The sequence below is a fragment of the Strix uralensis genome, chromosome 26 (genome assembly GCF_047716275.1).
Source record: "Strix uralensis isolate ZFMK-TIS-50842 chromosome 26, bStrUra1, whole genome shotgun sequence".
NCBI classification, from domain to species: Eukaryota; Metazoa; Chordata; class Aves; order Strigiformes; family Strigidae; genus Strix; species Strix uralensis.
Window position 1 is genome coordinate 1723307 of NC_133997.1, and position 18096 is coordinate 1741402.

Below are 18096 nucleotides of genomic sequence, written 5' to 3' on the forward strand. Positions count from 1 at the left end.
GAGGAACTCAGAACTCCCTAAACCGGTTTCTTTTCCAGAGATGCTGAGGGGACACATTGATCAACAGAAGGAGCGAGGTAAGTGATGACAGTACTCACGAGAAGGCGGCTTTGCCCTCCTCCATGTCTTTGCCCTTGGCTCCTGGGCCGGATTTGCCACATAAGTTGACAGCAATGCACATCAGCAGGCCACACTTGTTCAGGAAGTAGCAGGTGACATCCACAGCCACCAGGAGCAGCACAAAGATAACAATGAGAATGCCTACGATGGCCGCAGTCCCAAGGCCTGATGTAGGGCTAGTGCTGGCTTTAGAGACCAAAAAGAGAAGAAAAGAAGGCACTGTAGTTAAAAGGTGTGTTGGGGCTAGTTATGGTTCAAATTGGGCTACGCTTAGGTTGCAAACATGGGAAACTCACAGAAAGAACACCCTCTCTCTAGCAGCCTTGTGTTATAACCAGTTCAGTCTACCTGAAGAGACAGATTCACTTGGACCTAACAGGCCTTTTACCATCTCTGCTGGGCTAAGGCCTGGAAAGCAGACTACAGAAACCTCTTCTACTGTAGTATATACCCAGCTGGAACTCTGAAGGGCTCCCACTTCCTCAAGATGAAGGCTCTGTCTAGGGTCCAGAGTGACTTTGGCACTGCCAGCCTGGCACAAGGACAAGTGTAAGTGAAGCCTGGGCTCTGTAGCATGACCTGCCCTGTGGGACACACAATACTGGGTGCCACCTGTGGGGCCTCAGTGTTGATTAGCCCCTTATGTGGTGAAAACAAAAGGAGGAATGAAAACCCTTCCTGTTGCTCAGGTAAGACCCAGCTACCTAGAACGGGAAAGTGGTAATAAGCTTTTCATGTCTTATCCAGAGATAGCTGAGCTCATCAGTGAATGCTCTAGGTGGGTTTTAGCTTAGGTACAGACAACAATCCAAGTAGCCTTCTGAGGAAGCAGATGGTAAAGATAAGCAGGCTGTCACTCTGTTGACATTGTCCTGATCGCAGCAGCTGCCTGCTCCACCACACCCAATCTCCACCATGTTTCCCCAGCTACAGAATAGAAAAATATACCTTGTCTTTTCCAGTAGACAAAAGGACAGCAGGTGAGAGGTGGTGATGGAGGCCTAGAAAATGCGTGGGGTTGCCCATGCAGTACTAACTTCAGGGGAAGTGCCTTTAACTGCCCACCTGCTTGTAAAATGCTGAGTACTTTCTTAGAAACAGGGAGTGGATAAACGCATCAATTAATCCTGTCAAAGCCTTTGATCATCACAAAACCAACAGACACAACCTTGAACGTTGCTGGCTGCAGCTTCCCAGCCTCTTACCATCGTAGCCTGAACACAAACGACTTTTTGTTCCCCTTGTTTTGTTCAGAATAATTCTTCCCACGCTGCTGATTTGCAGGCAGAGCATTTGACTGTTGGTTCACACAGTTCATCACCTATTTAGATGTACCAACCTACTCAAAACCTGCTGGCTAGTCTCAACCATCTCATAATCTGCCTCTCACTATGGGACTGTGCTCTCAGCAAAGGCCTGTGCGTCTGACAGAGCCGCTTACTGAGACAGCTGAACAAGAGCAGCATGTTTGTCACTGGCTGCAGGAGTACGTTGGGCTTTTTCCTTTCAATTAAGATGCAATTCTATTCATTTCTACTCCATTTTTTACTGCTGGATGTCACAACCCCCAAACACAATCTTTTCTTTGCAGAAAAGCCCAGCAAAGCACCTCTTTCCCCTCAGCCTGATCTCTGTTGACTTTGACAGGTGGACAGATCGTTTCCAGGGCTCACTCAGCGCCATCCCCTCTGCCACACATCTTAGTACTTAAAAATAGGAGACAGAACATCCTTAGCATGAGGCAGATAAGCGTTGTTTCATTTTGCGACCCTGATAAGTATTAGGGCATCCAGACTCCAACAGGAAAGTTTCTTTCTGCATGTGACTGTATTTAAAAAAGTTGCTCTGACACACCCAGCTGACACTTACATCACAAGTCCATTAAATGCTCAGCAGAACATTTGTGCCACAGACCAGATCCCTACCAGCACCTTGCAGCAAGCTGTGTAATTAAGTGAATTAATCACCCTCCCATGCATGCAAGGAGTGAGGTCATGTATTTTCCCTCTTCTAACGTATTCAGGATTCTTGCGTGGATTTTTCAATAATTAACACATTCCTGTTCACACCAGTTCCTGGAGAAAAAGCTAGAGATGTGTCAAACTTTTCTTCTCATCTACATCATCTTTCAGGGAATGAGCTACTTGGCAGGCTAGGAAAGGAGCACTAAGAAAAGCATCACAGACATGATTACAGGATAATAGTTCCTTATTATGCCTCCAAAATACACCTTATCTCTGACACCAGAGTTGGAGTGAGGCAAAATATTTCATCCTGGGACAGAGGGAATCTTCCCATGTGCTAGAAGACATCTTCTGGAAAAGTCCATTCGAACAGGAGTCCTACTCTTTGCTTCTTTTCCCCACCAACTTTTACAAGACCTGTCAATATCAGGTATAAGCCCCCTAAGGTCAGGAATTATCTGTGGCATAAACCACATCAAAGCCTTATACATTGCCCATACCTTGTCTGTGAAACCCTGCACGGGAACCATGGGAACTGCAAAAGCTGCAAACCCCTTAGGACAATCCCAGCCTCTGCCTCTGGGGCACAGCCAAAGCTTCTGGGTCCTCAGCAGGCTTTGCAGCAGTGGCTGGTTTTAAGCACCTTAGTGTTTACACGTGGTGCTGGACTTGGGCAAGCTGCTTTACAGGAATAGTAAGGAAGGAACTAAATTCTTCCCTGTGCCGGAGTCAGTGTCGCCGTGCCACTGGAGATCAAAAGGTTCAGGCATTCCCACGGGCTCCCAGGCCTGCCTGTTACCATTTAACTTCTGGCAATACCGAGGCACGTGTATAAACAGGGATACAAGGAGCTGGAAATGAAAGAATACTGCTGCCTTTGGCATCGGTATAACTAGTGTGGGAAAGCTGTCCAGAAAATATGCTGAGGAAGATGATTCAGGGAAATATCACAATCATGGCTGAAGAATTAAAAAAAAAAATTTACTTGGGAAACTCAGTCCATGTAACTTCAAAAAAATGTGCAGGGATGAATTAGGTCATTGTAGCCCTATATCAGCAGAATAGCACATCCAATAAAGGCACTTTATTCGAGCAAAGATACAACAAGATTCAAAAGCTGGAAACAGAAGGTGAATGAGTTTAGGCTAGGAATAACGTATGAAATTTTAACAGAAATCCCCAAATGAGAACAGAATGTCTTATCTTTCTCCACCAAACTGGGCTGAATAGAAATCTGCTTTACTTTCTAAACAGGGATTTTATGCAGATTATTTAGCACTACTGCAGAAAAGCCTGTCTGAATACTCACCTGTATTTAAGATTAGTAACAAAGCACAAACGAAAGAAAAAGAAACGGTTCCTATTCCAAGCAACATTTGCCGTTCCACTTAAAACGACACCGGCAGGTTCTCACGTGTTTGCGGGTGCATGTCTGTGCATTTCTGTGACCAGTGCTCGGGAAGCAGAGTATTCGCTCTCCGATAGCCCTTGGCAATCACTAGGATCTATTGGGACAGCAGATGCTCTGCTCTGCCAAAAAACCCCCAGCAAGTACCAGGCCCCACAAAATGACTGATCTTGCTAACTGCAATGTGTATGATGGAGAAAGTGCCAGACTTCTACTCAAAGGCCCAGTGATGGCTCCAGGATTTGATCGACAGCCTGTCTAAATTTTGCTTTTACGTAGCTTCCATCAGCTGCTTCTGAGGCACTGAAAACACACACATAACATGAACAATCTAAATGTTCACAGACAGAAAATCTGAAAACTACTGCAGGCATCCCATGTTGTCTGAAACTTGTCCAGACCACAGGCACATTATCAGGTAACATGCACGGCTCTTCTCACACGGAAGGTTAGAAAAGATCACATACAACAGAGAAAAGATGGGTTTATGACTAACACAACAGATAAAGATGTTCAAGCCTAGCATCAGTCCTCTGTTCTGCCACTGATTTTCTCCGTGACCCCAAGCATTCCCGCAACAGTAAAGCTTCAGCCACTACAACTGCCAGAGATTTGCTGAAGCCAATAAAACCAACAGTTCGTAGCAAAGATGTGCCCTGCTATCCTTCTACTCTGTCTCAGGGTCCTATCTTTTACGTTTAGGAAGCAAGGGCATAAATTTATATTTCTATTTATCTATATTTCTATTTATAATTCTACACTAGGAGGGCTCCTATATAACCACAAAATAATTCTGAGCTTCCTCAGAAGGCCATTGGGTTCCATTAGCATGAAGATACAGTTCTAACCCAGACTGCTGTGGTCTTGCAGCCACCGGAAAATAATTTGCAGGTGATCCACAAAATTGCAAAGAGCACCCAAGTGACACAGTGACTGTGCTGTCAATGAAACTTCAACGTGAAGTGCTGCAGGACAGCAGCCCACAAGAACTGCTGTAACCTGGTACTGGACTGACTGGCTCTCAAATTTTGGAACTGGCTGCACAAGGTTATAAAAACCACCAAGCACTACTGTTCCCAAAGATCTCATTTCTGCTATGACAGCTACAAAATAACTTTTCTCTCTAAACACCCAAGGAGAGCTGTTGAACAGGTACAAGTCTCCCTTCCTTGTTTCTCTCTCCCTTCCCAACCATTACCTACCCTGCTCCGCCCCTCTGCCCCAGGGACCAGAGCAGCTACAACAGGAAAGGCTGCCAGGAAGAAGAGTACAGAGATGGGGAGAATTAGGGCAAATCTGCAGAGGAATGCCCTTGGTTTTGTGCTATTCTCAGATTTTATGTTTCAGACAATGAAACTGGGCCAAGATAATTGCCTGCAATAATTTTTTTCTAGGCTAGTAAGAAAGCCCTGCAATTTTCAGTAACTTTCAAATCTCCTCCTCTAGTTCTGGTTTTATAATTCTAATTCATGGCATGAATTGATATTCCAAATATTTCAGAGACTAGCCATAAGGAAGAATAATGTAACAATCCTTAAAGACCCCATGAAGTTGGAGGCTGTTGGTGCTGCATTTATTTTTTCTGTATATATTTTGTAAAGGAATTTTGCTGTTGCTATAAAATGCAGGAAGCATGTAGTATATTCTTCAGTTTCACAGACTGACACATTTGATTAAATTAAATTGATCCACAAATACTTTAAGAACTACTCACTCCATCCTATTGTTAAATTTATGTTGTATTTAATCTAAATTAATATTTAGACACTTAATATCCCTAACAAGTTTGCTGGGGCCTGAAAATTCAGTGTACAAAAGAAGTGTATAAACAGGCTGTTGAGCATCCGCTGCTGACACTGTGTGTAGGAGAGCACACGTGTAACACACCAGTGAGTGCTGCTGTGTAAATAGATGATGGACATTTCTGACCTGACCCAGAGCACGTTCAACCTGATGAGAAGCTTTCCATTGATTCCCTTTTGCTATTCTCAGGACTAAGAGGAATAATACTTCCATAGGGTAAATAAGGAAACACAAAATGTTAAAAAAATTTCTTGAGTCCTTAATTCTAAGGCAGTGAAGAATTTATTAATTACAAATTATTTTTTCAACGGAAAATGAACTTCCTGCAAGACTGATCTTTCAAATCACCCTTATTTTACAGTGTACAACAAAATGACCATCAATTTTACTTCCTGCAGCTCTACAGACATCTGCCCTGTCAGAGAGAGCAGAACCACTCAGATGTGTCTTCCTAATGGGGTCTCAGCTAGAGTGTGCAGAGAGTGTTCAGCTACAGGCAAAGAGACAAAAAAGGGATGGAGAGAAGCAAATATGATTCCAGTCATTTCAAAGGTCCTACAATATTTGGAAGAAAAAAGAACAAAAAACTTGTTTCATCCATCAGAAGAAAAAAAAACAAAACCAAAAACCAGGAGAAAAACTATTTGTTCTCAGCGGATGCTAACAGCTTTAATTTGCAAACGCTTTAAAGTATCCTTCAAACAAGGGGTGCCACGTTTTACAGACCTCATTCTGTCAGACACTGCACAATTTATAGTGGAGAAAAGCAACATGAGAGCAACCTTCTATTTCCAGTGACAACGGCTTCTGCCACACAGACTTAGGCTCACCAATTTATGCTTGCTTTCAGCTTAGCTACGAGGTAGCAGAAGCACAGAGCAATCTGTGGAGCATTCCTTCCAAGACAAGAGGGCAGTGGATTTTTCCCAAACCTACTCCTGAACTCCTTTTAAATTGTCACCAGCACTGTGTGGCTTCAGTGGTCTGCTTCTGGCTTCCAGCTCTGTTATTTCCTATGACTGACTCCCTTCCAGGGATGAAAAGGGGAATATGAGCGTGCAAAAAGGAAAAACTGTAAGCAAAGAGTCACACAGAGATCCTCTTTCCAGGAGTAAACCAGACTGTAAATCTGAACAGCTGATCTGCAGTCTGGCCTCTGACACCGCTGCCCTTCTACCCTACGCAATGCACACACCTCAGTGCCACTGGCTGCTCGCTCCACTCCACCAGCTTCAAGTCAGGAGAGCTTCAAAAACTTCTTTTTATCTAGCGGAAACTAGGAGGTGTGAACAATTGCAACTGATCCTGGTGGAGCAGAATGTCACCAAACAAGGCCTTCCTGTAAAACGAAGGCAGCCAAAGTAATGCTTTGACAAACATATTTGAAAATATGTAGAGACTTAACAGCAAACTGGGGCGTACAGATGCTGGAATGGGCCACACGGGATCCTACAAGGCTCTGCAGTTCATCCCCCCCACACATGGAAACATCTTTTCTAAGGGTTGAGGTTCCAACCTTCCTGTAGGGATGACTTGTTCACATAGAATGTGTGCTTGCAAGGCTGCACGCGTGGGCTGAAAATCTGAGTGTTTGAACTTCTTCTGGTTCTAGATCTGAATCTGTCTCATCTCTGAGCACAAAAAGAGAGAACTGGCTTTTCTGAAAACTTTTTTAAATTTTATTTTCTTTACATCAAGAATAAGGCCTGGGACCTTGTGCAGCACTGACTGTCAGACCTCAAGGATCCAATGTATATCTGGGATCTGATGTGTTACGAATCTGCATAAACTGGTGGTAAAAATATCAAGTTATGCTCCATATTTTTACAAACACAGGGACAGAAGCTCTTTTTGTATATATTCCATGTTGACTGGATTCCCGTTTGCCATTGAGTATGGGATTAATTTCAAGTAACTCCAGCCATATAAACGATCTCTCATCTACTCGTCTGAGCTTTGCCTAACCACCACAGGAGGCCTCTCAGAGCATATGAATATGAACAACGGCCTCCAGAGGTGATGCTCTCTCTTCACGCAACACTATGTAAAGTTATAGCTTAGGCAAGATAATTTTAATAACCTGTGAGTTGGTAAGATATATCTCAACCTCAGCTAGTAACCTGCATCTGCGGGTAAGGGGAAACCCTCAATACAAGCTGATACCAGATCTACAGATGAACTTCCATTCAGCTACAGGGGAAGGTCACACAACTTTTTAGTATTATGATTCCTCTTGCTGTACTTCAGTAAACACTAAGGTGTAAACTCAAAAAAATCTAACAAATCTTCTATACTGTAAAACACTGGGGGTGAGGGTTTTTTTAAAAAGAAATCCACATGCTTTTGTGTGCAACACCTGCACAAAGTTTTCATTTATAATTTAGATAGAAAAGCAGTTCACAAATCATAATGAACAAGATCTGAATAAACACAGCAGAGACTTATAAGCAGAGCATAAAATGCATAGTTAGACAAGATCGATGGCAGAGTTTTTTGTTTGTCCCTATTAGAATTTTGTTAGAAAGATTAATCCCACTCCAGACAACTGAGAGTATTTGAGACACTCTGTACAGACAGTTCAACAACTATGTCAATGATTTCATCCTTGGCAACCTCAGGCCCACTCACAGAGAGACAGAGGCCTGGAGGGAGACACACACCCGTTTTTAGAAAAGCAGAGCCAAATGGATTTCCCATCACAAAGACAATTCATGAGGGGCACAGGGGTTTTTGTCGTTGTTGGGTTGGTTTTTTAAGTAAGAACATGAAAAAAGAAAAAAAGTCAACTGAAATTTGTTCAACGAAATGCAATACACAGATCTTGGTAATAAAGATGCACTATATTGCACCAGTTTACACCATGGATTAATCCTGTCTGGTAGTGTCACATGCACAGTTAACCATGAATATTATTAAGGATCAGTAATAATAATAATTTAGCTGGTCAGGTAACTTGATCCAAGCTAATATTTTCTGTTAAAATATCAAGAAAAGGGATCTCTCTATGAAGTTGATAATACAGTGGCGGAAAACCAGAAAATGTTAGACAAGCATCCATTGCAAATTTATATGCTCACGGGCTGCATTGTGCCCCAGATCCACTATGGGTGATGAAATACTTGACTGCACACAAGGGGCCAATGAAGTTGCAAGGATTCAACCACATAAAGAAGAAAGAAAGAAATCTCTTCAGTGTAACTCCCACAGGATGTTTATATTCAGACCACCACATCAGAAAAACCTTCTAATGGCCACAAATTTGAATCCACACGCAGAAGACCACAGAGACATTTGAGCAACCAGTAGGATCATCTCTGACAAATCTTCTTTCTTTTTTTATAGTCTGTGGTTATAGATTTGTGGATGGGGCCTCAGAAACCTTTTGCACAATACAGCGGTGATCAGCACCAGTTGTGCAGAGAAATCAGTAAAAAGCAGTATCTTAAAAGGCTTCCAATATTGTACCTTCCTTTGATGAAAAACAGCAAGCAAACAACAACAACCAAAAAATCTTTCTTTACATCCATTAAAAAGGGCAAATTCATTACAAGTAACAAAAAAAAATGTTAAAGAGAAAAAACTTAGCTTAAACCTTTCTTCCTTGTTACAAAATACTGACTTTTTTCAAATTAAACATTTCTTTAAAATGTTCTGTGGTTTTTTTTGTTTCTTTTTGTTTTCTGAACTGACATGATCCTCTGAAGCAAAGTTATCTGCTTTCACGCCTTGGTGAGACCCAGGCCTTTTCAAGCAAATATTGCTTTATTTTACTTTAAGTTTCTAACAGAGCAAAAGCAGAGTCACTGCAGAAAGAAGCAATGAAACAAAGGAGGACGACGTTGATGGACTTCCCAAGGTCGCTGCAGGTGCCAGACAATGGTTCCCAGGAGGGGAAAATATGGTTGTTTAAAAACAAATTTGGTGCATGTGGCAAGCGTGGATGTTTCCCCGTGAGATCCAAGGTGACATGTATGACGACAGACATAGGAAAGGAGTAAGGGGAAGAGGGAGAGGGGAGGGAAGAAAGGACGAGGAAGAAAAAGAAAGAAAGAGAGAAAGAGAGAAAAATAGATAAAAAAAATTAGGTCATAAATATAGAAAACATAAGAATCAAAGGTTTATTTAAATTTTGTAAATTAAAATGGCTAAAGGTTAAAGAAGAGCATTAGCACATTCACACCGACAAAAGGGCCGGTTCAGAAGCTCAGCAATGTCCGAAGCTGCAGAGCGGGGTCCAAGTCAGGGTTTATGGGGTTCGCAAGCAAATGAGATTAAAAATGATGGAACAGAAGGCTCAGCGAGAAACACAAGAGAATGGTTATCTGGTATTTGAAAGGACAACACTGCCTTTTACGTATCAAAAAAAAAAAAAGCTTTCGTGTAGCAGACAATCCACGTGCCTGTCCAAGTCCTTCCTGCAAAGCCTGTTGGACCGAGGACTCGGATAACAGAGCCAGGTGACTAAAACCCTGGAACAGCAAGGAGGTCTCAAGAATACAGGACTGGCTTTTCCATTTGGCCTCCCAGCTGCTTGTAAACTATTCTAATGCAATTAGAATTATTACTGAAAATAATACCCTTGTCCTTCCAACCACTCTAAGGACACCGTACAGGTGATGGTAACAAAGGACTCTACATAATAAATATACATTCTGTCTGCAGGAAATCTCTTACTGTCAAGCAGAGCAATGCCATGTTAGAGGCACTGGCTCGGAGTTCTCCTATGTAGCTCATTTTGAAATAAAAAAATGTAAAAGCTAAACGTCATGAAAACAACAAGAGATGCTAAAGGAAAGGAACACACAGAGCCTCTTCCCTACTGCCATTTGGCATACTTGCCTTCATTTCAACAGAGGCCTGTGGACTACGCGGCAGAAAAGTCTAGCCTGCCCTCTGGAAATATTTTCCCCAACGTTATTAGTTTGGGGATCAGCTCAGGGAACCAGTGGGTCTGGAAACACCTTGGAAGACCTAGTAGAAAACAAAATCCTCTACAAAATGAAAAAAACTAGAGTAAGTCACAAATCCAGCATAGCCAGCAGTAATCACTTCACTGCACGGTGCTCTACTTGCCCCTGAAGCAGAGCACATTCTTTTTGAGAACCAACTACATCCATCTGTTGGGTCAATCCTGCAGCCTATCTGCACTCCAACACAACTTCTCAACGTGCTTCTGACATTTCCAAGTGCAATATTTGAGTGGCAGCCTCAAATCCTGATTCCTCCTATGCTTCACACCAGACTCAGTGAGGAATAATTTCAGAGGCCAAAGTTACACCTGTGATAATAAACTGGGCTTCCCCCCCTCCCCCATTTTTTAGAGGGTCCCTGCCCACGTTACTATTGGATTTAGAGGGCTCAGTGGCATCTGGGCTCATTGGTCCTCCCATTGCTGTGGCCTAGTATATGAACACTGTGTATTCCAAAGGCAACAGCATTCTCAAAATTTGCTAATGCAACTGTGCAAGACATCCCAGCTGTCCCAGGTAGCTTTGTTGTCCCATTGGGCATGTAACAAAGGCTGAAAGAGAATACCAGCACAGGAAGGCAACAATGGTTGCACACAAAGCACGGTGGAGGAACAAAAAGACTGATCAGTACTTGTAACTTCCCCTGGGGAGGTACATCACAGTGCAAAGGAACCACTTTCTGCTGTTTCCAGCCTACCCCATTTGACTGTTCAGCTCTGAACTGACCTTAAGGCACTCTTTGCCAAATTACCCTCACTTTCTCCTGCCACATCAGTCACAGTTGTCCTTCAAATATGTGACGGTAGCAAGTATTAGAGCTGTTGAAAATGAGAATCAGAGAGTAAGTTGCTTAATGAGTTACTGAGGGTCCTTCCACCCAAAACTACAGCCTTGCTCAAACACACAACCCAATCCTCTTTTGCCCCATTTCCCTCCTCCTCCCTATCCTCATCCTCCCTGCTATACACATTTTTCAAGGCCCAGCCAACTAGGTCACTCATTTGTACGCTTAACAACGTTATCTGGCTTCATCAAGTGGAGTTCCAGCATGTAACTGCACAAGGTCTCAGCTGTTTCCTTCAGACGAGAAGGGAGTGGATGCAATGGGGGCAGACCAAGGATTGAATTCTCGGTGCAAGGCAATGTCTGAAGAAAATTCTCTAGTTGTTCTTAAGAAAAATATGAGACTGAATTAACAAGCTAGAAGACAGAAATAAATCAAATCACTCCCTTCAATATGGACTGTCAGCACCAGTCTTGGCATAAATATACTTAACTCTGGCTGTGCAGTGAGGACTTATCTTGACTGACTCATCAGCTTTAAAGCTCGTCCATCTGCCTTTAACCAATCACAACTTTAATTTACAGGTAGTCCAGCAATTTCATCCTTCAGGTTTTGTTTGGTTTAGTTTTTTTTTTTTCCTCCAGTTTTTTGTTTGTTTTTTAATGTGCACTACTACTACCTGTGTGGAAAAGATACTAAACTGTGCTTTCAACACCTTGCAGCGAACTGCCAAATTCCTGGCATCTCAGCTAATAGGGTCTGCTTGTTTATCGCAGCATTTGTGCTTCTACCTCACTTTTTAAGCATGCTAAGTACAGTCTGTCTGAAGCAAGAGTTTCCAGCAGCACGCTAATGCTAGTTACTTTTTCCTCATGCTCTACCCAACATTAAAAAGTGGTGTTTTAAAATTTCTGTAATTTGATCTCCTTTTCATTTAATAAAAAAAGCTTCAGAGAAAGATTTTAACCCCCTCAATTTCCAACTGCTAGCAAACTCCTTATACCTTTATTTCTCCAGAGGTTGAGCTGGATGGACAAACAAGCAGTAAGCAAGCCCAAAGCAGATTCGGAAGAGAAATCTGCATTGTGAAAAGCATGGCCCCAGAGAACTGAATGGTCTCTTTTGCTTTAGTTTAAAATGGGAATCCTACTTTCTCGTTTCAGAAAGCATTTTCTATCCACTCTTTTTCTCATCTGGCAATCGTGTTACCCTGATACAAAAAGCCAACATTCCCTGTAAACAGTCAGACAAGGATTTGTCATGTAGCATTCCTAACAGTGTACTGCTAACGCTGTACATACTGTAACACAGATTGCAGTACAGGTATGTACATGGCAAAAACTAAGCTTTGGATGGGTAACCAATTGTGATAATGGCTTTAAGCAAGCAAGTTGTCAGGGTTACTCAGGCACATTAAAGGATGCAGCACTGTTGCATTAATTGGAAGCAGAAAACAATGGTAAAGCTTATGACTGCTGTACCTGGGATGACAGTAGGCTGAGCAGAAGTTCGGAAAGCATAGTGAGCTGGTTTGGACTTCCCTTGCTGGTTTTCAGCTATCACATACACCTCATACTCCGCATTCCAGTCCAGGGACTTGAGCATCACGTGGTCACTGCCAGACGGAAGTCTGATCTCTGGTTTCCATTCTGAGGAATGCTTCTGCAGAGCAGTGAGATGATAGGCAGGGATGCAAAACACAGAGCACAACATTAGTAGCCAGCTTTGAGAACCCTGTAATGGCTAACAAATGGAAAAGTGGGGAGGTTTCTACACAAGCACACACTCCTCAGCTAATTCAGGGGTGCAAAATGTCACGTGCTATTGGCTCTGAAGCGGAGAGGACAAGAGATATTGAAGCAGCTTCTTTCCTGATCAGAATCCTGTTTTCTGCAGTGTTACCACACCTGAAGAAAATCCCTCAGTTCTTCCTCTGATCTTTGCCACATCACTAGGCTACTTCCATTTCAGAGAGGAAAAGCTGCAACTTCTGTATGTCTATGCCCTGCAAAGCACTTTAAGAGTGTTCTTTCATGTCTTAGTATGTCAAATTAAAATCATCTGAGACAGAGATTTACCTCTTACCACAGGCCTGGCCTAGTTTACCCCTACCATTCAATCCTGCACCGTTTAAGGTATTTTTAAAGGTGCATACAAGTAGTAACTTTGATAAATCCTACTCCAGTTTCGGGAATCCAGATGTACATTTCACCCAGATGGTTTTGAAAAAAACACCACCAAGGTGCCTTGAGGCAGTCTTAGGCAGTTTTCTGGCACTGAAATGTGCTAACAGACTTTTCCATCTCTGCTGGAATTTATGGTTCTGTGATACCAGATTGTCCTTCTGACATTCCAAAGACTCTCCCCATTCTAAGAAGCTCGAAGTAACCTAAAATGCACAAAATGATGGTGGTAATGAATACTCTTGGGATTTCTAGATGGCAGTGCACAGTTTGCTCTGGGACTTTACTCCAAGGATTGTTCATTTCTAGAACATAAAGAAAAGATTACTAATAGCCAATACAGAATTAGTTCAGCATCACATCTGCCAGACTCAGTCACTGAGAAAGTGTCCTGCTTTAAATAGCTGGAAAGCTTCCATATTTCAACTCAAACACTGGTACAACTGAGCTGCCCCCAGGTGTATTAGGACTAAGAAAGTATACAGACAACAGAAAAAAGCTTCAATAACTTCTGGCAATTCCTTCTGCTGCTCTGAAGACCTTCATATTCTCTTTGACCCTCTCTCAAGGCCCTATTCCTCAAGGATGTGCTAAGCAATCTCTCTGACGGGGTGTTCTTTTGTAGGAAAAACCCAGCAAATACCATCCAACACAAAACAAGGGCCACATTCAGCTTACAACAATACTAGCTGCTCATCACATAAGTGTTATTTCCCAAGGCTAGGGCTAGATATTTTGCTCAGAGAATCATGTATTTTGCAATCCTGGGTAATTTACAGTGAGAGCTGATTAAGTTAGGCCTAGGCAGGAACTACTTCCAATAGCATCTCTCACTTTACCTGTGTCTACATTGAATGTCTCATTCAATAATCCGCAGAATAATTTGGTACTGAAGCACAAACTACTCAATCAAATGTGGCAGTTTCGATGACCAACAGAAAGTTATGATTAGATACATGTCTGAAGGTGGGCAATGCTCTGCTATGAACCTCTGAGCCCCAGCTACTTAAAATTGCTGCTGGCAATCCCATCTCAGAAGTGTATGAAACAAAATAATACTAAGTGCTTGTAATTACCATACATTCACAGGTCTACAGAAGACAGCATGGAGAAATAATCTTTCATAGTTGAAGTGAAAAGCAAGAAAATGGGACAAAGATTCTGTATGTTGCTTCTGTGCACGTCGTATCTCATACCCTGTACACGTCCACCACACCCGCTCAGCACGTACTGCCATACTGGCCTACCTACAAGATCTTAGCTTCAGGGTTGTCTGCCTACGTAGTGAAGCCTGGGTGCTGAACAGGCTAAATACAAATCAAGCTTGAGTGTCAGTCATACTTACAGCTTTGTATTTGATCAGATAATGTCTAATTGGGGAGCCACCATCATCCTGCTTGATAACATTCACTTTAATGGAGTTTCCATCTTCTCCCATCTGACCTTCCAGTTTGGGTGCGCTGGGTTCCCCTGAAACAATGGTGGATTTATGTTTACTTGTAAAAAAACATCATTAGGGAAAAAGTACTTATCAAAACCAGAAAAATACTTCATTATACTCAGCTGTCAGGGCATCAGCCTCACTCAGACCCAGACAGTGAGGACACTGTGTGCTTAGGGTACAAATATTTGCAAGACCCAAGTATTTCTTGTATTTGGTAGTTTGTTTTCACTGATACAAGTTACCGTTTCCGTGTGTGCCTGAATGGAGTCAGAAGCTACATGAAAAAGATGCCACCCTTCCCCAAGAATATCCTAGAGCAATGACCAGTTCCTAGCTACTTTTGTTGTAAAAACTGATGTGAAACACCTGGAAAATGTCAAGATGGGGTACGTGACAAACAGGCAGGCTGCTCCTGTGAAACGCAGATGCAAAGAGCATCACTGAAAAGGGACATCATGCTTGTCATACTATGTTTGCACTTCAAACGTTGCTTAGATTTTATAGTTGCTGGGCCAGACTCATGAGTGCGCTCACGTGAGTGTGGAAAAAATGGTACTGCATCCCAACAGCACATCCTTTCACTCAGATTGCACTGGTGTAACTAACTGCAACGAATACAGGCTGGGGAGAACTAGACCCCTTCACTCTTCTGTAATAATAGTTTCTAAAAGAAAAAGCTCTCATTTCCCAGTTTGCACCCCTGACATCAGCAAAAACCTGGGCTATCATTTGCCTCTGCAGGGCACCCTAATTTACAACCACACCCATGTCTCTCTAACAACTGCTTCTTCTAGCCAGTTCCTCCATAACCTGCAGACATGATCCGCAGAGGATGGCTCCCCAATCCCAACTGAAGTACCTCCTTCTTGCACCTTTACTACACCACCACTGACAAAAGTCAAATCCACAGATTGTCTGATTACGTATTTACACCTCCCACCCCCCCCTTCAGAAATACTGCAACAAACTGCTCAAGAGGCATGTTTTCTCCTTCTGCTTCCATATTACCCCAGGATCAATTGTTTCTGAAGTGTTCCGACAGGCTGTGAACTCAGGATGCAAGAGGCATTATTACCTATTTATTTGTTTTTGTGGAAAAAGAAACTCATCAACAGAAAACCTTCTGTCCCCAACAACGTAAGTATCAAATTAGCAAGAGAACTTAAATGATAAAAGAGAACTTAAATGATAAAAGAGCACTGGTCTCTCTTTTCAAAAGTGACACCGAGCACAAGATCCTGCTCACTTTCTGTCAGTGCCCAGATGCTCGCTTTGCTCCATTTTACATAAAGGCAGGAAAGGCTTAGGTTTCTCTACGCCAATACTCATCTGAGATTGGAGTTGGAGCTATTATTGAGTTTAAATGCTAGTCAATCAGTAAGACTTGACAAAATTCATCATAAATCTTGCTGAAGCTTACTAGGCCATTTTACAGTATTTATTGACTTTAGTATCAGCTATGTGATGTAGTCTAAGTGCTTAAACCATGAATTCTGGGCTTAAAAGCTTCTTAAGAACTTTCGACCATTTTAGCTGCTGTTCTCTGAAGCTATTCTGCCCAATTTCTTTATGGGTAATTTGAGCAAAACCAACACTGCAATTATTTGTAAGGTAAACTTACAAATCAGCTGCAGTTGGCAATTCCAGCAAACTCCTGAGATTAATTACTCTGCTGGCTGGTCTCATTACAGGGTCTTAATTCTTACAGGTAATTTATATAACAATTAAAGTGGTTGTTAAAAAGCAAAAAGTTCCTACACCCCTGTTTAACCACAGTTATGCATATTTTATGCATTTTTAAAGTACTTCTGTTTAAGAATCTGAGTGGTGAATAGAGCATTCAGAGCGCACAACGGGAAATTTATATACAGAGAATACAACAGACAATGCACATCCTGAGTTCTGCTGTGCACCTTGAACCTAAATACACTTCCCAAACGTTCGCAGCCCCAAACGTTTGCACAGGTTTGCTAATGCTGAGCACACACTTTACCGTTCTGGCTCGAAGCGACCCACAGTTCTGCTAAAGCACCTCTGTCTTTACTTGCAGTGCCACTTGTGGTTTGGACAACGGGCTCACAGATACACCAATGTGTGGTGAAATACAATTAAAAAGTGATCCAATTCTGAATGTATCCCAGAGAGAGCAATGCCAAAACTCTGAAACAGGGACATTCACGACTTAAGAGCCTGATGTAACCAAATGGGAACAAAACCAGGACACTGAAGTAACATTTGTGACTTTTTAAAAGCTCAGCCTGTTGCCTAGAATAAAACTTTAAAAAATATTTAGTTCTGTTGCATTATACTAAAAGTGAAAGGAAATAATAAGCTAGTAGTTGTATTAAGATCAACTTTGAAAGACAACCTCAGTCATGGGTGTTTACAGGAGCTTCTTTCAACCCAAAAAACATTCTCAATTCAAAATCATTTCTGTCTGGATTTGTATTCAGCTACTAATGTAGAGCACATGCCTTTCTGACTGGCCAGAGGAGATCAATCTTTCAATATCTTTCAAAGCTGATCTTCAGAAGCCATTTGAAGCCATTCACCACCACCCCCCACCCTCCAAAGAAAGAAGGCAAGCACATTTTTTTTGGTGAAACATCAGTGAGAAAACTGCAAGACCTAGACTAAAACAGTAATTTAAGATTAATTCAATTTTCTTGCAGGCTAACACATGCTCTAACATACCAACTGTTCCAAGAAGGTAATTACAATCCATGGATACATAGAGCTCTTTGATGTGAGATACATACATTTGTGTTTCAAAACATACTAACTTCTATTGAAGACGTAAAGAGGGAATGCTCCTTTTTTTCCATGTTATATTTTTCTTTTTCCAAATCCTTGCCTCTGCCTATATCCCCATTATGAGACTCCAATGATATGAGCTGGACACTCAAAAGCTGTATTCCCCGCTGTGACAGGTTTCTCAGTGACTGTGTGCTGAAAACCAAAGGTAATGCTCTCAAGGTGACCATGGAGGGACCTCTAGTGCGGTTTGAAGCAGATGGCACACAGGACCAGGTTTTGCTGTTCATGTTACAAGGGGTGCTATGCACGCCTCTGGAGTTCTCCTGGCTCACACAGTATAGGGCTATACTCAAGAAAGAACAGGAGAACTTTGTGTTGAACTGATGACCACATTTGCCATCTACTGTATAGACCAAAAGGCTGGATTTTTATCTTTACTGCCAACTAACTGAGGCTGTATATCTGAAATGCCCTTCCCAGCCCATGTTCCTCCTGGAATTACAAATGCTGAAAGCATTCGAAATGCGTATAGTGCATTGCAGATTGAAAATTAAACAGGAAAAAGCAAGTTCTAGATGAGCAGAAGTACCTCACACTGAAAATATCATATTAACCAAGCAATTATACTTTTTCTTTCTTCAGTCCTAAAAGAAAAATATCACC

The 18096-nt window shown here is 42.1% G+C and overlaps 1 protein-coding gene across 6 annotated transcripts in view; it reads right to left on the reverse strand.

Annotated features, from left to right (window-relative positions):
- The window catches only part of NCAM1 (neural cell adhesion molecule 1), a 143232-nt gene that overhangs the window by 7980 nt on the left and 117156 nt on the right, over positions 1-18096 (reverse strand). For 4 of the 6 annotated variants that reach the window (XM_074851227.1, XM_074851226.1, XM_074851231.1 and 1 more), the window contains 3 exons: positions 14578-14702; positions 12531-12711; positions 99-306 (listed from right to left, as the gene is read on the reverse strand). In XM_074851227.1, the coding sequence (XP_074707328.1) occupies positions 99-306; positions 12531-12711; positions 14578-14702 (514 nt within the window). Of the gene's footprint in view, positions 1-98; positions 307-5558; positions 9156-12530; positions 12712-14577; positions 14703-18096 lie in introns of those variants that run through there. The other 2 variants (XM_074851230.1, XM_074851229.1) reach the window with 1 other exon arrangement.